Raw genomic sequence first — 22,954 nt, 5'->3', positions numbered from 1 at the left:
GGACGAGTTCGAGTCTTTCGTTCTTCCTGTCAGCCTCATAGAGGCTATGCTGTCAGTACCGAAAAGATAAATGATTAGTTCATTCAAGTCTTGAGATCGGGTTCGGCCGGGTCCGAGTCCTTATGTCACGTGACCGCTGGTATATCACATTAAATACAACATTAGATTCGTATTATTGATTGCGTCTGAATGTATCCTATATTGTTTTATATTTAGTAAATTAAATACAAAATATGTGCAAAAACATTATTTGAAAAATAAAAGTTCCATCTTATTGAAGAACGAAAGACTCGGACCCGACCGAACCCGAACTCGAAAGGTGAACTAATCATTTCTCTTTCCGGTACTGGTAGTGTAGCCTCTATGGGACTGACAGGAAGAACAAAAGACTCGAACCTGTCCCGAACTCGAGACTCAAGAGAACGATGACCTAATCATTTCTGTTTCAGATTCAGAGCCCATATGTTGCGCAATGCGCATGCGCGGTCAACACAAAATGAACGAATCACTCTCTGAGACAACTCGGTAGTCCTGAGTCATATTAAAGATTCGTTCAAAATGAACGAATCGTTCATGAACGACACACCACTAGTAGCGGACACTCAAAGGCATTCTCTGGAATCCTCTCAAGTGGAGGTTTCCGCCTTCCTGGTTGCTGCCGAACTACGTCATAGCTCAGTACCATAATGTTGAGCAGGGGCACTTTCAAGTTCAAACAGGTGCGTAACGTTTTGCTACGGTGCAGGTTGAACAACATGTTTTCTGGAAACTGTGTGCACCAGTGTGCAACGGGGTTTGAGTAACATTTTCTCTTGTTTGGTGGGTGTGTCAGAACTGCTGTACAATCAGCAACAACAAGTAAATAAACCACACGGTTTATTTAAAGGTACAGTTTGTAAGATATTTGCAGTAAAATATCCAAAAACCACTAGTCCAGTGTTATATATTTTGTCCAGCTGATTACTAACAATATCTATAATGTTTTCAACTACTTGCAAATTGTGAGAAAATTGCACTGCCCTAAACATTGACATGGGGCAGTGCAGTCGCCTGTAAATGACGTTAATATCTACGTTACCCTTTGTTACTGCCTTTACTGACGTAAAAACCACATGACAACAGGGTTGTGGACAAATGCGGAAGTAATCGCGTCTGTCGGGCCATTCGCTTTTTTATGGTAAGTTTGTTCATCTGAACACTTAATTCTGTGCTGTGTTAACAAAGCATCGTATTGGACTAATACTGTAACATCTATGACTAACAATTGCGTTTTGAACATTACCTGAAACCTTACATAATGAAAAAAAAACGATGTCAGCAAACACAACATTTATAAAACTTGATTACTTTACCTCATGTGTAACTTGATTTCTCGTTCCCGTCTGATTGATGGCCATCAGCATTTGAGTTAAAGACAACAAATCCCATCAGTCCACGCTGCTTCAGAGCATCATTAATCTAGGTCATTGTTAATGATTTGATCTGGCGCCATCTAGCAGACCAGATAATACAAATTGCATCTTTAAGAGACAATACGGAGTACAATGGGTCCAAGTTAGATTGGATTTTACAGTATTAAACATGTATTTATAACGATTTGATGTTTTGTTGTGGCTGAACGCAGCCCTGATTTCAACTCACACCATACATGACGCGCCGCTGCTCGCAGCCTGCTCTCATTGAAAATGAATGACTTGATGATGAACAATGAAACATCTATCCAAATTTCACAAGTGTTAAAGATAACAATCTGTTTAATTCATACAAGATTTTATCTTTTGGAGTCAGAAGACAATAGCGCCAGAAAGGCAGAACGAGCTGAAACCTTCGCCACACCACATAGACTCCGCCACATGGATTTTGATGTAGGAAACAGTAAATCACAACAAAATTACTGTTTTCTCGGGCAGGGTCACATGTGTTTTATATGGAACAAATATGTTTCATATGTGATCACATGTAATATACATGTGTTTCGCACAAAAGTGTTATAAAACCAAATTTCCTGTGTAAAATTTATTTTTACATGTGCTTCACATAAATTCATGTGGCTTTCTGTAAGTGATCTTACACATAATAACATGTAGTCCTCCACTGGGGTTAACATTTACATTACACTCTTAGAAGACATTGAACCTTTAGAGTTAAAAAAAGAACCAAGAAGTTCAAATATGAACTTTTAATAATTATAAAGGTTCAAAGTTGAACTTACAGGTTCTATAAATACCCTTGGTTATTTAGACAGTTCTTTTTAGAACCTTTGTTGTTGTCAAAGGGTTCATTTTAGATCCTGACCTTTTGTGAAGGTTCCTTTATGAACCTTTTCTAAAATGGAGTCAGACTGTTAAGATTTTATAATTGTATAGGCTAATAATAAGAATAATAATTATAATAATAATAATATCCTTAATAATACAAGAAGCCTATACAATCTGCATGATCTGCATATTATTATTATTATTAATATTAGTAGTAGTAGTAGTATTACAATAAGGTTGTTTTTGTTATGTTTAGTTCATGCCTATTCACATGAACTAACAATGAACAATACTACAGCATTCATCACTCGTCTTAGTTCATGTTAATTTCAGCATTTACTAATACATTATTAAAATATAAAGTTGTAACTGTTAAATGAGTTAATACACAATGAACTAATTAACTAATATTGTATTGACATTAACAAACCTTAATAAAGACATATAAATGTTAATGCATTTTCTAAGGTTAACAAAAACAACCTTGTGTGTTATCATTAATATAGCCTATTTATTATTATTTTTTTTGTTATTACATATGTAACGAATTGTGTGTGTGTGTGTGTGTGTGTGTGCGTGCGTGTGTGTGCAGTAGCCTAAGCTTCATTTGGGTCTATTCAAATGAACCTCAATAGATGATTTGCGACAGGTACCAATCAAAAGCATCTCTAAGTGTCATTCAGAACCTATTTAATGCATGTATAATAAAATAAATAAGATATGCCAGAACATAATCTTTTACCAACGGCAACATCCTCTGAAACAATATAGCTGGCAGCAAACGTTTGTGAGTCCATGAAACCGGTCCGAGACCTATCAGCACCATGACGTAATTACTGTTTATGAGTAATTACGGCAGCCGCAGTCACACATACACGCGCAAGGTTTCACGCGGAAAAACCGTTACAACCGTTGCAGCGCGAGCACAGGGACTGAGAGGAACAGCGCACCTATCTGAGGTAAAACCTAACAATTTTACTATTCACTTTATAAAAAATTGAAATTAACATTAACGTTATGTAGCCTAATGTTAATATTAAAGCGTGGGCTGCGTATTTTGAGTATTTTTGAAGAAAATATCTAAGACCAGATGTCTGGAAATAATGGGAATCTTCAGATATGAATCACAAAAGTGATGTAACCTATTTTTGATATAGTAGGCTAAAAAAATAATATGAATAGTATATAAATGTATATTTATCTTTGCAAATGAACTTTTATGTGATATCATTCTCCTCTAAACTGCAATTATTTTTCTAGGGACTGAAACAAACACAGACTTTATTCAATGGACTACTCAAGATGTAATTGGTTGACTGGAAAACGTTTCCACAAATTTAACCTAAAATTTCAAGGTTAATCTCACAGAAATGCCTTCTCTTTTTAACTGTTAAGCTGCAATATATAATTCAGCATGCAATTTTGTTTACATTTGTCATCTTCTACTCCTTGTTTTAGAGAATGAAATTGATGGGGATACGTTAATGAACCTAACTGAGAAGAATATGATAGCTAAATGTTTTCCTAAAATGAAAGTTAAATTCATTAGACTACAGAAAAAAAGTATAAGATTACACACATCAGTCATAAGTAAGTGTTTTACATCTAATTACTTTATACTGTAAAAAAATTTGCAGCATTTTTGTCAAATCAACATATATATTTTTATTTATTTTTATATTAATATAAAATTTTATAAGTTATGGTTAGGGTTAGGTCAACTTTTCATCAAATGCTGCAGGCAAGTATTATATGTTCATCAAATACTTCTGCCTCAGGCTATTTAGAAATAAAGTTTTTTTGGCAGAATCCAATAAGAGGCTGATAAAAAAAGCTAATTTACAAAAAAGCATGTAAAGGCACACTTGGAGGGTTTTGCATCTGAACACTTATATCTTCTATTTTCAGGTGTCCAACAAGTGACCGATAAAACAAGGTGTGCTTATCCCTTGTCACCGAATACCAGTTCTTGAGAGACAAAACTGGAAGAGAATATGTAAGTAAGGAACCACAAGATTTCATCAAGGGTCCAACAGATAACCAGTTCAGTGGTAAGTATGTCAGACAAAGTGACACCTTAATGAACAATTATAATTGTAAAATGCTTTGTGTTTTTTATTCTATAAGACTGAGGAAAACCAAGACATGTACAGTATAGAAAGAGGTAATTGTCACAAACAGACTGACCTTCAGGATTCAGTAAAAGCAGCAGTGGCAGCTTGTGATTGCTCATCCGAGAGGCGCTAATTCAAAATAAGTGTTCGAAGTGTCATGTGTGTTGCTTGCGTTTTCAAAATATGTGTTTGTTGCGTCATTTGAACCATGTGCATCGTGTGTTTTGTCAAAATAAGTTCCTGCTGCATACGCGTCAAAACCATTTATGATAAAAGAGAAGCTCACGTTCACAAAACACACCCAAGACACTCCCTTAACAGTACACTCTGATTACGCATGAGTTATGAGAGTTGGCAAACACGAGCGTCTCTTTTATCATAAACCCTTTATGGCCGTTTCACACGGTACGCGGTAAGCGGCAAAATCGCCGCGCGGCTTCAGCTTTTCTCTTGTATTGGAAGCGTTTTGTGCAGCATTTAGAGCAAATATGTTTATCTTCAACGGAATAGGATTTTGGGTGCACGAGCAAGGCGTGTGGACCAACTCCGCTTCACCTCTGTAACCGCCCCCGTTTTGCGGCTTTCCGCACGTCTCCTATTGAAAAATAACTAAACACTCGCGGTTGCCGCCTACCGTGTGAAACGGCCTTTAGACGTGTCTGCAGCAGGAACTTATTTTAACCAAACACACGATGCACATGGTTCAAATGACGCAACAAACACATATTTTGTATACGCAAGCAACACACATGACACTCCGAACACTTGATGCACATAGGATAACTCGAAGCCCAGAACACATATTTTGAAAGGACAAACCACACACATGCCGAGCTTCGCATTGTGCACCCTCAAAAGTCATCGGCTGCCACTGATTGTGACATGTCAAAATTCCTAAAAAAGCATCTGAACTGGGAAGTTGGAATGTTTTTAAAGTTTAAAAATAATATTTCTTTATAATATTAAATCAAGTATGAGCTTTGTATAACATTATCACTTTCTTTTTTATAGGTACCAAATACACCCAACCCGGTTCTACCGGTGCAGATTCAATCCTGGAGATAATGATGGAAGGTGAGAAAGTCTGTAAGGTAGAAGATGTCACCAGCTCTTGTTGTGCAGTCAACTTCATCTTCAACATTGAATAATTAATTGTTTAAATTACTGTATGTTGGAGTGTAAATACATAATGTGGAGGAATCAACATTAATTTTTAATTATATATATTTAAATTATACCATGGGGCTGTTTAATTCTTTATTCTGATTGGTTGAGAAATGTTCCACGAGCATGCATTATTTTTCGATAACCGCACACCTAACTTGTCAAATGTCTTAAAAATAGGCAGCAGAGAAATGTTTGTGGTAACTGTGGTATAAGCGGAATAATTGACTGCGGTCCTTTGAATTATTTGAAAATAATGCACACCCGCGGTGTAAGGGCAACCCGCTTCGCGTCATGCCACATTACCACCTTGGGTGTGCATTATTTTCTTATAATTCAATGGCCTGTCGTCAATTATTTCTTACATATATCAATGATATATTCATTTACATTCTGTTAAATGTTGAATTAAATTGTTGAATGATTGACTGAAATATTAAGGTTGTTTTTTAGAGAATGTTTTGTCTTTAGCCTGTTTGTTTAAAGTGCTGTCATGTTATGTATGCAATAAACATTTAATGAAGTATCATGATGTTGTGTCTGTTATAAAAAAGTGTAATGTAGTAATTAATAATAATATAATAATAATAATAATAATAATAGTAATAACAATAATAATAATAATAATTATTATAATGTCCAGAAGAAGGTTCGAAAAGGAACTCTGCTGGTTCTTTAAAGCACCTTCAAAAAAGGGTTCTAATTGGAACCTTTTTAAAAAGGTTAAAAAATGAACCTCAAAGGTTCCCCCACAGTTGCAATCTCCAGGAACTTCAAAAGGTTCATTTTAGAACCTTTTCTTTTTAGAGTGTAGGAATCATTGTGTTTTGCATGATTTACCCAAGTAATATTTCACTTATCAAACAAATAGTACAAACAGCTGCAATGTCCCATCTGAGTTTGATTTGGGGTCTTTCTAGCTGCTTTCTTCATTATTCAGTAAAGGTCATCAGTTTTGATAGCTTAAGCTTAAGTTAAAAGGATTTTTTTCCGTGACGGTCTGGGCTAATGCTGTATGGTGATGTCATTAAGATTCATATAAGACAAGTGTGTCTCACTGTGCTTGTTCAGTTGACTGTGGTCTATTGTAATGCATGAGGTGAGTAACATAAATGAAATGTTCTGCTTACTGTTTTATGAGTACTCTTCGAAAATTAAGATTATTCTCTTTTTTTTATAGACTACAGAGTCGTAATGGAGAATTTATCCATCATTGTCACATTTGAACTGACCCTGGATCCGCTTTACATCCCTCCAGGAGCCAAATATCCCATATTTTTCATTGGCATCTTTATCTACATGTTTAGTGTTTTTTGCAACCTGACTCTGTTGCTTCTCATTATGTTACAACAAAGTCTCCACAAGCCGATGTATTTTATTCTGTTTAGTCTTCCCCTGAATGATCTTGTTGGTATCACATCAATGTTCCCCAAGTTTCTTTCTGACATCGTAACAGAAACCAACTACACATATTATCCTCTCTGTGTGTTTCAAGCTTTCTTATTCCACATGTATGGTGGTGTTGTTTTGTTCACCCTGGCTGCCATGGCTTTTGATCGTTACGTTGCTGTTTGTATGCCACTGCGTTACAATGCTATCATGACACCGAAGGTTGTGATGGGAATTATTTTTCTTGTGTGGGGTCTTGATCTTTTATCAGTTGTTGTGTTGTTCTCGTTGCAGGGAATGCATTCTAGATGCAGGTCTCACATTGTAAGTTTGTTTTGTGATAACCCCTCTCTCCTTAAGCTCACCTGTGGCAATACCACAGTTAACAACATTTTTGGCCTATGGTTAACTGCACTAGGGCAGGTTATTGCTATTTCTATTCAAGGATTTTCATATGTGAAGATTTTGCTTACTTGCTTGTCCTCAAGCAGATCTGAAGCAAAGAGCAAAGCCATCAACACCTGTCTTGCTCAACTGGCTATCTTCATCATATATGAAATAACTATGCTTTTCTATATATTGTCCCACAGGTTCTCGTATGTTAATTCAAATCTGCAAAAGATTATGGGGATGCTCATTTTTTTAGTGTCTCCTCTGTTGAATCCAGTTGTTTATGGACTAAACAACCACGAAATACGAAAACATCTGATAAAAGTCTTTAAAAGGAGAATCTCAGTGTAAAGTTAATTTTAGGCGGTTTTTAGGTTGTGTATAAGCATGACAATGATAGTATAAGCAGTGTATATGCACTGATAAAAGTTTTGTGCTGTTTCAAATCCTGGGACTGGTTTCCCATTATTATCACCAATGCAGAATGGCAGGTATTCCATTGTCAGTGTTAACTGATATGCACTATCATAAATGTGATTTTTATGTTTTTATTTTGAATATAATATATCATTTGACAATAAATGAGTGATAAATACAGATCATAGATACAAATTAATATGATTGATAAAAACATTAAATCATTTATCTTAATATTGACTACTGGAATCTTTTCATACCCAATGTCATAATTTTTGTATTTAAAATACCTTTTTTTGTTAATCTGCTCTCCGAGGAAATTATTAAAGTGTATCTTTGGGCAGTATTTTAATGATCTATGTTTAAAGCGCACAGTCTAAATGAGTCCAAATCCATTCTTGCTTATTTAACGCTGGGAAAATTGGTTTGTGCACAGCCTAAAAGGGTTGTTCCTATTCTCGTTATGAGTAATGGGTGTGTTTTGGGTGTAACGTGCAATAAACCAACGAGAGTCTCAGCTCTCATCCCCTTTAAATGTCAGATGCTCTCGCACCATGCCAAATCCCTATTTAGATTGCGGAATTTGTAAACTATAAAACTAAACAGAGGAAGAAGACCCCCATTTTAAGATTGTTGTTAAAATTGTTTTGAAATTGTTATTTTTGTATTAAAACCTTTAAAAGTCATTTTCTTTCAGTCATGGAAATAAAATTAATAGGCTTTTAATTGCTGTAAATGGATAGCCTACGTGATCAGTTTAATCTCAAAAAATTATTTACAAATATGTAAGAAAAGGTTTGTACAGTAAAAATACTTTATTTGTAACAAACAGGAGATAAAGAATTTACTAACGTGTGGAGAGCCGAAACGTGTGTGTTTTTAAAAGCATTACTTAAAAAAAGGTTCTCATCTCACCATATCCACAGGTATAAAGCCATCATATACAATTAATCTGTGGGGTAGAATAAAAAAAAAAAACATTTAAAAATAGATGCAATATTGAAGCTTCTGGCGAGGGCAGCTCTTAACGCCTTCAAATGTCTCATAATCAGTTCTCATTTATGTCCAAGAGACTCAATAATAATATTTTATATTTTAATCCTTTAATTTTTTTATATTTAAAACCGTTTGTGTGCTGCTGTGCATCCACGTGTGTGATAAGCAAACATGCATTGTCGTCCCGTATATAGGCGCATATTATTAACGCACTCATTAAATAACAAAAACAACATTGCCCATAGACTTTAGACCAGGTTTTAGTTGGTCAATGGCATAGTCTATTTTAGATGCCTCAGAATTAGCCTGGGTGCCAGCCGAACATAGCCCAGCCCACAACATTTCCTGACGGGAAGTTTGGTCTGGAGTCAATCCGTTGTGGTGCTACTACGCTCGAACAAAAACTATTCAGACCAATCAAATTGTCAGGGCGGGCTCTATAGGATGATGGACAGATGATCAACAGTAACGTTATCAACCATGTCACCAAAGAGCGCTTGTGTCAAATCTGTTTACAACAAAATGTCTGCTGCCAGTTGTGTGGATTCTGCCATCGAGTCTGTTCTACAAGATAACGCCAGCACATTGATTTTAAAAGAAAACAGAGAAACGCGATTAAGGCATTTGTTGATCGGAAAGATGTTTTTGCCGTCCCTCCTACAGGATTCGGCAAAAGTTTAATTTATCAGCTGGTTCCGATGGTCACTGTAAGCAGATGGGACACAATGAAAATGGGCAACTCGGCGTGCACGACAATGTGGATTATAACTAGCGTTCGTTGTAAGCTCCTTTTCGGAAGCCTGTGGATGAAGTTCATCTTACTTACAAATGGTAAGATGGTAAAATGGTGGCTGTATGACTTAGTAAATAACTCACAACGTTGAGATATGAATGAAATAGTGTAAACATAGTAGGTGTCGATGTACGTTCGCTAACCCAGACTTAGTACAATCATAATCATTGTAGAGAAATAACAAGCAGTTCAGGTCAGGCTGCAGAAAGGACAGATGCCATTTCAACATACGTCATACACTCGGTTGCTCATTTTTTGTCCTGGTTCGGTTGAAACACACCCCATAATCACAGCCCAATGTAGTGGTATCAGACTCAAATTCTGACTAGAATTGAGTATGACAACGTCAGGCTATCAACAATGCGCCAACAATGCGCCTAAACACACCTTGTTTTAAAACAAGAAACGTCTCGGTTACGTATGTAACCCTCGTTCCCTGAAGGAAGGGAACGGAGACGTCATGTCGAGACTGACAAATTGGGAACTCGCTTAGAGAGACCAATCTGCTTCGTTTACTACTAAAACGCCAATGAACTTGGCATTGAGATATCTGCATAATGCTGGTGCCGCCCCGCCAGGTGCGTATAAAAGCAGCAGGTGCAAATAGGGAAATTAGCTTCATTTCGCTGAGAAAGCCGGAAAGTGTGACCGGCCGTAAATAGAAGGGAGCAGCCCTGTGACGACGGGACGTGACGTCTCCATTCCCTTCCTTCAGGGAACGAGGGTTACATATGTAACCAAGACCAGCGCATCCACGCCGAGGCTGCTCTTGGTTAGTGAATAAAACAGGCGACAATGGGTATTGTCCGGCGACGCAAACAGATCACGACCGAACTTCTTCCAAATTAGCTGAACCGTCGGGGCCGCAGCTCGGGAAAGCGCGTATGCCGCTGTGTTGAGTGAACCCGGAATGTGAATGGCACGAAGGGACCTCAGATGCTTCTGACTCCAAAGGAGGAGATGACGGGCGAGATGCAACAGGTTACGAGAGCGCAAACCACCTTGACAGTTGATATACGCAACAGTCGCAATATTATCGGTGCGAACTAATACATCCTTCCCTCGTAGCTCCGTAGCGAAGCGTACAAGTCCGAGATATACAGCCCACAACTCGCGACAGTTGATGTGCCAGTGCAGCTGGGGTGCTGTCCACACCCCCGAGGCTGCAAGCCCGTCGTACGTGGCTCCCCACCCCGTGTCAGATGCATCTGTGTGTACAACAGCATGCCAAGAGACCTGTTTCATGGGCACACCTGCTCTAAGAAATGCGGGGTCTGACCACGGGGTGAATGTTAGGCGACACGCAGGTGTAATGGTTACACGATGAATGCCAGCACGCTACGCTCTCTTCGGGACTCGATCGTGAAGCCAACGCTGAAGCGGTCTCATATGGAGCAGTCCAAGCAGTGTCACAGCCGCGGCTGCTGCCTTATAACCCAGGAGCTTCTGAAATTGTTTCAGAGGGACCGCGTTCTTCCCTCGAAACGTGTCGAGGCAAGTCAGGATTGACTGGATGCGCGCTTCTGTTAAACACGCCAATAAATCGATCGAGTCCAGGTTCATACCGAGAAAAGAGATCCAAACGGGCGAGATGCCAAAGCGTTAAGTCTTTGTGTTCGCAAAGCGTCTACCAAGAATACGCTATTATAAGCCAATCGTCGAGGTAAGCCAAAATGCGAACACCGCTCTCTCTCAGGGGTTTTAACCCCGCTTCCACTACTTTCGTGAACACACGGGGAGAGAGAGACAGCCCAAATGGTAGTACTTTGTATTGACAGCTCCTCGTACACCTCAGGGAAGAAAGGAATGGGAGGAGAGGGCTGTGAGGCCCGGGCAGCTCCAAAGAACCAGTAATCCAGGCGAGACGGCTGGGGCTGAGGGGTGTTAACCCACTCTAACCCTATGGTCTCCGCCGCTCGAGCGAGCACGGCCACCATCTCTGGGTCAAACTCTGGCGTCGCGACCTGACCAGAGGGAGGAAGGACATCCGAGTCAGCTTCGGAGAGAGGGGGCCCACCCTCGGCTGTTGCGTCGAAGCGAATCCTGAGGGAGGCGCAATGGATTCGGCAGCCATCTTAGAACACGACGCCACAGTCTCCCTTGGAACCTCTGCCGGCTGAGGAAGAGAAGGCTGAGAGCCAGAAGACGAATCCCCCGACAGGCTCATCACAGTTATGCGCCGATCGTCCTTAGAGAGCCTAACAGCCGTACCGTGGCGGCGTTCAGCACTCACCGGACGAGGACGCCGTTCCCGAAGAAAAGACAGACGTCTGCGCAAATCCAAAAGGGACATCTCCTCGCAGTGAGAACATGCACCGCCAGCAAACGCAGCCTCCGCATGCTCGATGCCCAAGCATGAGAGACAACGCTCGTGACCATCCTTTGGACTCATGTACTTGCCGCACCCAAGATCGCACGGACGATAGCCATCCTGAAAAGGACGCTGATCTCCGGATATACGAGGGGGTGGCTGTCTTTAACAAGACACAGAGCTTTACGTATTACTCTTTTAGGGAAATTCACTCTAGATGCTTAGTTGATGATGCGCACAGGGATCAGCAACGCATACACTAAACTCAAAACAAAAAAGATGCAGGGCCGTGGAATACTGCGAGCGTCCGCTGTGGTACTGCCAGTCCAACCAACTTCAGAAATCGTTTCCCACCAGAGTAGAGTAGCTTCTCAGTAGCAGATACTGCCGGCTTTCGAAGCGAAAAAGCTAATTTGCACCTGCTGCTTATATACGCAACTGGCGGGGCGGCGCCAGCATTATGCAAATATCTCAATGCCAAGTTCATTGGCGTTTTAGAAGTAAACGAAGCAGATTGGTCTCTCTAAGTGAGTTCCCAATTCGTCGGTCACAACGTGACACCATAGTGACTGACTGAAAGGGAACAACTATTTTGGCTATTTAAACAATGTGGTGCTTAATGTGAAAATGATAATTGCGGTGTGTTGAAACTAGAAAAAGACATTTGTGTCTCACATTGCGCTGCATAGGGCCCTATGTCTCATATAACTATAAAGTTGGTTGGATTTGGCTTAAACCTTTTAAAGTGATAACCATACAAACAATGCAAATGTAAATGTATTGGTATTTAAGGGAAGTTTAAAAAAGATTCAGGGAGATTCTTTATGAAGAGATGTAGTGTAAGATAGTGCTGTGTGTTTATATTGAAACACTATACAGTATGCATTTCTATTGACTTGGGATGGGTTTAGATGCTCCAAAATATCTTTAAAACCATAAATGTTTATGAAACTATTTCTATGTCTAATCTGACGTATAAGGCAAAAAACATTAAAACGTAACCACTGGTTGTATTAGCTGCTGGCCACATAGAGGGCACTTTATCTCTTACACGCACCCTGACGTCATAATAATGTGCTTGCACAAACAAACTATTTGGTTGTTTTTTGGGGGACAGTCTCATTTTTATTTGTTTTGCATGAAGTCGAAATTATTGACACTACTAGTACATTTTTATGCATTCTTTATTACGCAAATCTACAAATTACCTTCAAATTAAAAGATTTTAGAGGTTTAAGATTATGAGAAACATTGCAGTCCAGTGACTCTAAACGTTTATACTGGTTGTGTGTAAACTGATGAATGGCTTGTTTGTGTTGTGCTGCAGCCCCTATTCATTTAAACTACTTCTAAATAATTTGATCAGTTTTCACAAATCACACGATTAAACAATTACAATGGCAATCTACATATTATAGATCTATAAATGTACGAGTCATTTTCCCCTGACGGTCTGGGCTAATGCTGTATGGTGACGTCATTAAGATTCATATAAGACAAGTGTGTCTCACTGTGCTTGCTCAGTTGACTGTGGTCTATTGTAATGCATAGGTGAGTAACATTAATGAAATGTTTTGCTTATTGTTTTCTGAGTATTTTTCAATTTAAAGTTAAAGAAAATGTTCTCTATTTCCACAGACTACAGAGTCGTAATGGAGAACTTATCCATCATTGTCAGATTTGAGCTGACCATGGATCCGCTTTCTATCCCTCCAGGAGCCAAATATCCCATATTTTTCATTGGCATCTTTATCTACATGTTTAGTGTTTTTTGCAACCTGACTCTGTTGCTTCTCATTATGTCACAACAACGTCTCCACAAGCCGATGTATTTTATTCTGTTCAGTCTTCCCCTGAATGATCTTGTTGGTATCACATCAATGTTCCCCAAGTTTCTTTCTGACATCATAACAGAAACCAACTACACATATTATCCTCTCTGTGTGTTTCAGGCTTTCTTACTCCACATGTATGGTGGCGTTGTTTTGTTCACCCTGGCTGCCATGGCTTTTGATCGTTACGTTGCCGTTTGTATGCCACTGCGATACAATGCTATCATGACACCGAAGGTTGTGATGGGAATTATTGCTCTTGTGTGGGGTCTTGATCTTTTATCAGTTGTTGTGTTGTTCTCGTTACAGGGAATGCATTCTAGATGCAGGTCTCACATTGTAAGTTTGTTTTGTGATAACCCCTCTCTCCTTAAGCTCACCTGTAGCGATACCACAGTTAATAACATTTTTGGCCTATGGTTAACTGCATTACTGCAGGTTTTTACTATTTCGATTCAAGGATTTTCATATGTGAAAATTTTGCTCACATGTTTGGCCTCAAGCAGATCTGAAGCAAAGAGCAAAGCCATCAACACCTGTCTTGCTCAACTGGCTATCTTCATCATATATGAAATAGTTATGATTTTCTATGTACTGTCCCACAGGTTCTCCAATATTAATTCAAATCTGCAAAAGATTATGGGGATGCTCATTTTTTTAGTGCCACCGCTGTTGAATCCAGTTGTTTACGGACTAAACAACCATGAAATACGAAAACATTTGATGAAAGTCTTTAAAAAGAGAATCTCAGTGTAAAGTTAATTTTAGGCAGTTTTTAGGTTGTGTATAAGCATGACAATAACATGTATAAGCAGTGTATATGCATGTAAAAAAGTTTTGTGCTGTTTCAAATCCTGGGACCGTTTCCCATTATCATCACCAATACAGAATGCAGAATGGCAGGTATTCCATTGTCAGTGTTAACTGATATGCACTATCATGAATGTGATTTTTATGTTTTTATTTTGAATATAATATATCCTTTGACAATAAATGAGTGATAAATCCAGATCAGAGATACAAATTAATATGATATATAAAAACATTAAATAATTTATCTTAATATTGACTGTGTATTAAAAGATTCTAGTAATGTCATAATTTTTGTATTTAAAACAGGGCTTTGAGCCAGAATTTTTCCCAATTGGTTTGTTCCGAACAGAAACAGTATTTAAACAGTTCTGGTTTTTGGTTCAACCCTAAAGTTGACGTTCCTAAACCGGTTAGAACAAAAAAATTAAGTTCCCGAATCGGTTAATAAAGTTCCATGTAAGCTGATCATTAGGACATTAAACTTAAATTATTAGTGTACATATTTTCCTTAAGTCTCTATCTTGTCATCAAACATTAAAAAAGACTGCATTATGTATGCGGCATAACTGTAATTCTGACATGCCTTCATTTGTTGAGTCCACTTAAACACGCGCACACACATAGACGGAGGACGAATTCCAAACGGCACTTTGGGAAGAAGATGCAGCATAAACAGTCAACGGATTGCAGTTGATCACATATCAACTGCGATCCATTACACCACTAATTAGTATTAAAAAACAAACATCTTGAGATACTTGGTAGCCTACAATATTTACCTCTTATAATTGAGCATTTGGGCTTGAGTAGGCTACTTGCTGGTGGCAAGCTTCTCATTTCTCTGATGAGTCAACGACAACCGGAAGTGAACTTCACCGAGTCATATTGCACAGAAATCTTGTCAAAGTATTAACCGGTTACCATTATTTTCAATAAACGTTTCTGTTCCAGAACATATATTTTTGGAAAGTTTCTTGTTTCGTTTCTGTTCCTTGCAAAACATCAAAAGTTTCTGGTTTTCATTTTCGTTCCATGAACCGGTCCAAAGCCTTGATTTTAAATAACTTTTGGTTAATCTGCTCTCTAAGGAAATGATTAAAGTGTATCTTTGAGCAGTAAATGGGTGAGTCCAAATCCACTCTTGATAATTTAATGATGGGAAAATGGTTTGAGCACAGCCTAAAAGGGTTGTTCCTATTCTCATTATGAGTAATGGGTGTGTTTTGGGTGTAACGTGCAATAAACCAACGAGAGACTCAGCTCTCATCCCCTTTAAAAGTCAGATGCGCTCGCACCATGCCGATTCCCTATTGAGATTGCGGAATTTGTAAACTGAAAAACTAAACAGAGGATGAAGACCACCAGTTTAAGATTGTTGTTAAAAATTGTTTTGAAATTGTTATTTTTGTATTAAAACCTTTTAAAATGTCATTTTCTTTCAGTCATGAAAGTAAAAATAGCAGGCTTTTAATTGCTTTAAATGGATAGCCTATACATCAGGGTTCCCCAAATCTTACCCTGGAGGGCCGGAGGACTGCAGAGTTTATCTCCAACCCTGATCACACACACCTAAGCAAGCTAATCAAGGTCTTCATGATCACTAGAAAATCACAGGTGGGTAAGTTTGATTAGGGTTGGACCTAAACTCCGTAGTGCTCCGGCCCTCCAGGGTAAGATTTGGGGAACCCTGTCCTACATGATCATATTAATCTCAAAAAATGATTTACAAATATGCAAGAAAAGTTGTACTGTAAAAATACTTTATTTGTAACAAACAGGAGATAGAGAATTTACAAACGTGTGGAGAGCCAAACGTTTTAGCACTCAGACAGTGCTGCGAGTGTTTCGAAAAGCATTACTTAAAAAGGTTCTCATCTCACTATATCCAATGGTCACTGTAAGAAGATGGGACACAATGAAAATGGGCAACGCGGCGTGCACAACAACGTGGATATAACTAGCGGTCGTTGTCAGCTCCTTTTCGGAATCACGTGGATAAAGTTTATCTTACTTACAAATGGTAAGAGATAGTCTGACTGTATGACTTTGTGAGTTATTTACTATGTCGAGATATGAATGAATTGTTGTAAACATAGTAGGTGTCAATGTACGTTCGCTAACCCAGACTTAGTACAATCATAATGTTAGTCTCATTGTAGCGACATGACATATGCAGTTTAGGTCAGGCTGCAGAAAGGACAGATGCCATTTCAACATACGTCACACACTCGGTTGCTCTGATTGGTTGAAGGTCTATCCAATTGAGTGCAGAGGCATTTTTTGTCCTGGTTCGGTTGAAACACGCCCCATAATCACAGCCCAATGGAGTGGTATCAAACTCAAATTTTGACTAGAATTGAGTATGACAACGTCAGGCTATCAGCAATGCACCAACAATGTGCCTAAACACACCTCGTTTTAAGACAAGAAACAACTATTTTTGCTATTTAAACAACGTGGTGCTTAACGTGAAAATGATAATTGTGGTGTGTTGAAACTAGAAAAAGACACTTGTGTCGTGCATTGCGCTGCATTGTGCTGGGTGTATGATAGGGCCCTATGTCTCATAACTATAAAGTTGGTTGAATTTGGCTTAAACCTTTTGGAGTGATAACCATGCAAACAATGCAAATGTAAATGTATTGGTATATAGGGGAAGTTTGTAAAAGGTTCAGGGAGATTCTTTATGAAGAGATAAAGTATAAGATAGTGCTGTGCGTTTATATGGACACACTATACAGTATGTATTTCTATTGACTTGGGATGGGGTTAGATGCTCCAAAATATCTTTAAAACCATAAATGTTTATGAAACTATTTCTACATACACAAATGCAGAAAATGAAATGCGGCTAATCTGACGTATAAGGCAAAAAACATTAAAACGTTACCACAGGTTGTATAAGCTGCTGGCTGCTAGAGGGCAATTTATCCCTTACACGCACCCTGACGTCGCAATAATGTGCTTGCACAAACAAACTATTAGGTTGTTATTTTTGGAGGACAGTCTCATTTGTATTTGTTCTGCGTGAATCGAAATTATTGACACTACTAGTACATTTTTATGCATTCTTTATTACCGCAAATCTACAACCAGGGCTAAGTAGTTTCTAAGAAATATTATAGGAATGATCATAGGATTAAATTTAGGCCCTATCACTGATTACTCATCATGGTCACAATGTGAGGTCATGACACGCTCACAGTAAGCTCATACCATGAACTCAACATTCTGAATTCACAATGAGCTCACATATAGCTCACACTGTGATTATCACAGTATGAGAACGGTGTGATTTCACTGTGATCCACCAGTATCCATCTTTTCCTAATGAGATATAGGAAGTAGAATGCCCCCCTTGTGTTGTATTGCCTCCTTTTAACCTGCTCAACATTTTGAAATCCCAATGAGCTCACATATAGCACACACTGTGAACTATCATGGTATGAGAATGATGTGGAGTCACTGTGATCTTGTGTGATCTCACGTGTTGACTGAGTTAGTATACCTTCAAATTAAAAGATTTTAAAGGTTTAAGATTATGAGAAACATTGCAGTCCAGTGACTCTAAACGTTTATACTGGTTGTGTGTAAACTGATGAATGGCTTGTTTGTGTTTTGCTGCAGCCCCTATTCATTTAAACTACTTCTAAATAATTTGATCAGTTTTCACAAATCACACGATTAAACAATTACAATGGCAATCTACATATTATAGATCTATAAATGTACGAGTCATTTTCCCCTGACAGTCTGGGCTAATGCTGTATGGTGACGTCATTTAGATTCATATAAGACAAGTGTGTCTCACTGTGCTTGCTCAGTTGACTGTGGTCTATTGTAATGCATAAGGTGAGTAAGACAACTTTTCTGAGTATTTTTCAATTTAAAGTTAAAGAAAATGTTCTCTATTTCCACAGACTACAGAGTCGTAATGGAGAACTTATCCATCATCGTCAGATTTGAGCTGACCATGGATCCGCTTTCTATCCCTCCAGGAGCCAAATATCCCATATTTTTCATTGGCATCTTTATCTACATGTTTAGTGTTTTTTGCAACCTGACTCTGTTGCTTCTCATTGTGATGCATAAAAGTCTCCACAAGCCGATGTATTTTATTCTGTTCAGTCTTCCCCTGAATGATCTTGTTGGTATCACATCAATGTTCCCCAAGTTTCTTTCTGACATCGTAACAGAAACCAACTACACATATTATCCTCTCTGTGTGTTTCAGGCTTTCTTAATTCACATGTATGGGAACTGCATCTTGTTCATCCTGGCTGCCATGGCTTTTGATCGTTACGTTGCCATTTGTATGCCACTGCGATACAATGCTATCATGACACCAAAGGTTGTGATGGGAATTATTGCTCTTGTGTGGGGTCTTGATCTTTCATTTATTGGCGTGTTGTTCTCGTTGCAGGGAATGCATTCTAGATGCAGGTCTCACATTGTAAGTTTGTTTTGTGATAACCCCTCTCTCCTTAAGCTCACCTGTAGCGATACCACAGTTAATAACATTTATGGCCTATGGTTAACTGCATTAATGCAAGTTTTTACTATTTCGATTCAAGGATTTTCATATGTAAAAATATTGCTCACATGTTTGACCTCAAAAAGATCTGAAGCAAAGAGCAAAGCCATCAACACCTGTCTTGCTCAACTGGCTATCTTCATCATATATGAAATAGTTATGATTTTCTATGTACTGTCCCACAGGTTCTCCAATATTAATTCAAATCTGCAAAAGATTATGGGGATGCTAATTTTTTTAGTGCCACCTCTGTTGAATCCAGTTGTTTATGGACTAAACAACCACGAAATACAAAAACATTTGATGAAAGTCTTTAAAGGAGAATCTCAGTGTAAAGTTAATTTTAGGCAGTTTTTGGGTTGTGTATAAGCATGACAATGACATGTATAAGCAGTGTATATGCATTGATAAAAGTTTTGTGCTGTTTCAAATCCAGGGACCGTTTCCCATTATTATCACCAATACAGAATGCAGAATGGCAGGTATTCCATTGTCAGTGTTAACTGATATGCACTATCATGAATGTGATTTTTATGTTTTTATTTTGAATATAATATATAATTTGACAATAAATGAGTGATAAATCCAGATCAGAGATACAAATTAATATGATTTATAAAAACATTAAATCATTTATCCAAATATTGGCTACTGGAATCTTTTCATACCCAATTTTTGTATTTAAAATACCTTTTTTTTGTTAATCTGCTCTCCGAGGGAATTATTAAAGTGTATCTATGGGCCCTATTTTAATGATCTAAGTGCATTGTTTAAAGCGCACAGTCTAAACAGGTGTGTCCGAATCACTGATATATAAATGACTGGATTGCGCATGTTGTCACAATTGTGAAGCCACCACACCCCCATGTTGGTATACCCAAACATTCTATTAAATCAATGGACGTTATCAGATTTTAATGATAAAACATCACTTCATCTTCGTTTTTATATCTGAAGTTACAATGTACATTATTACAACGCAAACATCCTAACCATGTACATAGTTATTTACTGAAAGTTGTACATTTAGCTTTTTAATCAGTTATTATACATTCATCTTTAATACAGTATCAGCCCTGCTGAAAAAAACTATAAAACCATTACAGAAAATTTGAATGGTTTCCATTAAAATACCAATAGGAACATTAGCTTTTAACAATAAAACCACTACACTGTAGTGTGTTTTGTGCCATATTCCATTAGAACCAATATATATTCCATTAGAACCAATACATAGAACCAATACATACCATTAGAGACCAACAAAACCCAATACACCGTAGTGTGTTTTGGGCCATATTCCATTAGAACAGTGATTCTTGGGAATTTGGATAAAACGGGTTTAAATTTTGAAAAAAAAATTAGTTAAATTACAAAATCTGAAGGTATATCATTATAGACCAAGATCTTGGCTGTTCAGCAATTTACCGGTGCAACCTCCCCTGTTCGTATTTTTTTCATAAAATAGGCGTTTTTCCAGTTATTACTCATACAACATTTACTTTAAGCCTAAATAGAAAAAGTAATGATTTTTTATATAATAAATATATTTTTGTATTAATAGAGACTATTAATTTAATAACTCAACAGCACTGAAGAAACATATTGTAAGCATATTCATTTAAAACAAATAAAACTCTGTCTGACGGTGGTGACACTAATCTGACGGTGGTGACATTGGCCTCATTATTCCAAAATATTTACCACTTAAGTCAAGGGCTTCTTGCTTAAACTTTATGTAAATATTTGGTCCAAAAAATAACAATCCTGAGCACTGTGATGAACAAATATCAAATCATAACTTCCGAAAATACATAAAACCTGACAGAAAAGACAAAAAACCTGACGGTGGTGACATCTGACGGTGGTGACAAAAACCTAGATTAAAAAAATAGATGAGTTGTTCACATTAGCCATCTTGTTACCCCTCTGTTGCTAGCTACTACAGACCTCTTCTTAAAAATGATACATTTATTTCATAATCTAATCTAATATTTTTTTACAAAGATGACGGTGTTGACATGTTATGGTTGTCACAGTAGCAGTGTCCAAAAATATGAACAAGTTTAAGAGAAAATAGCAAACATACAGGAGCTTGAGTGATCTTGAAGATTGCAATAGAGCTGAAGGTTTGAAAATGGGGTCCTCAGGAATGCAGTTGACCCTGTAGTTATCTGATTTTATTGCTTTTTATAAATATCTGACGGTGGTGGCGAATATGTGGGACACATTTTGAGCAATCACAAAATAATAGTAAATATTGTTCAAAACTCACTGTTTTAAGTTTTTAATACATATTACAATGTACTTTTTTATGTGGTAAATATATTATTCAATTCAATAATTACTTTTGTGTCATGATTTCGGTCTTATTGGCCGCTTTGTCTTTGTTTCACCATGTGTTGTGTTGTGTTTATGTTTTGACAGCTCCACACGTGCGCGCCTTCCACCTGGTGACCTCATTATCTCCGACTCTTCTCACCGGCGTCCCACACCTGATCCTTATTTTGCCCATCCGGTTTGATTTAAATTCCCCTCGTTTCCTCTGTTCTTTGCAAGTTCGTCTTTGTATGTACCTGCCCGCTAGCTTGTCTAGTTCTAGTCCTGTCGTGTTTTAGTTTCTGTCTCTTGTTCTCGATTTTGGATTACTCACCGTGCTCTCTGCTGCCTTTACCCCTTTAGATTCCCCGCCCCGCTGTCAGTCTCTCCCGAGTGGTGTGTCACCGTCAAGCCTCTGTGTACTCTCTGTCTGTGGATTCTCCGAGCGCCAGTCTACCACTTGCGCTGTCCAGCAGCAGTGCGCTCTCGGGCGCGTAATTCTGCGTAAGACTCGGACTGCCGCTGTGCGCTGTCCAGCACAGACTCTGCTGAAGACTCTGACCGCCTCTCTCTCTCTCTGTGCCCCGCCAGGATTTCATCTCAGAGGATTTCGGATGTGCGAGTGGACGTTCTACGGCTGTGCTGTGTTTCCCACTCTGAGCCTTTCCCGAAGGGATTTCGTTGAGCCTGTCTCGCCTGTGTTGTCTCCTCCTCGCATACATCACCACGAACACAGAGTGTCTTCTTTTATACATATTGACTTTCACATTTGTGTCATCCCTTATACATATACACTGAGTGTCATCTCCTACACATTTGAATAAACACCTCTGCGCTGGGATCCTTGTGTTTGTCGTTCCTAACAGGACGAACTTGCCAGTTATGGATCCCGCGGAGGTTGACGCGCTCCGGAAGGCACTTTCTCAGCAAGGCTCATGGTTAGGCCAACACTCGGCCCGTCTCACCACCACTTCACAGGAGGTCGAGGATTTATCCACGCGCATGTCCGACCTTTCCTCCCGTCTTGACCAGGTTCAGCAGAACACCTCACAGACCAGTCAGCAGTTTGAGACGGAGCCTCATGCCTCAGCCCCACCACCGTATGATGGCAATCCAGCCTCCTGCCGAGCGTTTCTTTCACAATGCTCCTTGGTATTTGCACTCCAGCCACGCCGCTATTCCTCTGAGCGCACCCGAGTGGCGTACGTAATCACCCTTCTGGTCGGAAAGGCACATGACTGGGCTACGGCCGTCTGGGATGCCGTGATCCTTGTTGCCGGTCCTTCGACGAATTCCGCGAAGAGATGGAGAAGCTCTTCGACCGCTCAGTGAGCGGGGACGCCGCCGCGGCTCGGTTGGCTCGCTTGGTTCAGGGAAGACACACAGTCACCGAGTACGCCATAGAATTCAAGACCTTAGCGGCTGCCTGCCACTGGAATGAAGCGGCTCTTCGTGCGCAGTTCGTTGAGGGGCTGTCTGATGCTCTCCAGGACGAGATCGCGGTCCATGATCTTCCTCCCTCTCTAGAGGCCATAATTGATTTAGCTCTCCGGGTCGAGGGCCGGAGGCTACTTCGTAATCAGCGCCGCTCTCTCCGCCAGCGGGTCATCATGGACGAGCCCAC

At 39.0% G+C, this 22,954-nt stretch overlaps 3 protein-coding genes and 1 long non-coding RNA gene across 4 annotated transcripts; all 4 read left to right on the top strand.

Moving 5' to 3' along the window:
• Positions 1–3,444: 3,444 nt before the first annotated feature.
• LOC135770427 (uncharacterized) lies at positions 3,445–5,449 on the top strand. Its single transcript, XR_010542619.2, has 3 exons — positions 3,445–3,848; positions 4,167–4,309; positions 5,384–5,449. It is a non-coding gene; the product is annotated as an uncharacterized lncRNA (long non-coding RNA).
• A 1,281-nt stretch (positions 5,450–6,730) lies between these two features.
• On the top strand, positions 6,731–7,666 carry LOC135770426 (olfactory receptor 52J3-like). Its single transcript, XM_065280122.1, has one exon. It carries the CDS (start codon positions 6,731–6,733, stop codon positions 7,664–7,666), a length of 936 nt encoding a protein of 311 aa, XP_065136194.1.
• A 5,818-nt stretch (positions 7,667–13,484) lies between these two features.
• On the top strand, positions 13,485–14,561 carry LOC135770425 (olfactory receptor 1-like). Its single transcript, XM_065280121.1, has one exon. The coding sequence runs from the start codon at positions 13,485–13,487 to the stop codon at positions 14,418–14,420; it is 936 nt and encodes a 311-aa protein (XP_065136193.1). The 3' UTR covers positions 14,421–14,561.
• Positions 14,562–18,411: 3,850 nt separating this feature from the next.
• LOC135770230 (olfactory receptor 1-like) lies at positions 18,412–22,540 on the top strand. Its single transcript, XM_065279961.2, has 5 exons — positions 18,412–19,342; positions 21,694–21,834; positions 21,922–22,069; positions 22,197–22,430; positions 22,498–22,540. Exons 1-5 carry the CDS (start codon positions 18,412–18,414, stop codon positions 22,538–22,540), a joined length of 1,497 nt encoding a protein of 498 aa, XP_065136033.2.
• Positions 22,541–22,954: the final 414 nt, after the last annotated feature.

The sequence above is a fragment of the Paramisgurnus dabryanus genome, chromosome 8 (genome assembly GCF_030506205.2).
Source record: "Paramisgurnus dabryanus chromosome 8, PD_genome_1.1, whole genome shotgun sequence".
In the NCBI taxonomy this organism is placed as follows: Eukaryota; Metazoa; Chordata; class Actinopteri; order Cypriniformes; family Cobitidae; genus Paramisgurnus; species Paramisgurnus dabryanus.
Note: the sequence above shows the minus strand (reverse complement) of the source record. Positions and strands in the feature narration are given on the sequence as shown.

Excerpts from the sequence above, each read along its gene's own strand:
- LOC135770426 (XM_065280122.1), top strand. The coding sequence starts at position 6,731 with ATGGAGAATTTATCCATCATTGTCACATTTGAACTGACCCTGGATCCG.
- LOC135770425 (XM_065280121.1), top strand. The coding sequence starts at position 13,485 with ATGGAGAACTTATCCATCATTGTCAGATTTGAGCTGACCATGGATCCG.
- LOC135770230 (XM_065279961.2), top strand. The coding sequence starts at position 18,412 with ATGGAGAACTTATCCATCATCGTCAGATTTGAGCTGACCATGGATCCG. Across the intron at positions 21,835-21,921 it reads TCTCGGGCGCGTAATTCTGC|GATTTCATCTCAGAGGATTT; the intron begins GTAAGACTCGGA and ends GTGCCCCGCCAG. Across the intron at positions 22,431-22,497 it reads CATGCCTCAGCCCCACCACC|CCACGCCGCTATTCCTCTGA; the intron begins GTATGATGGCAA and ends TTTGCACTCCAG.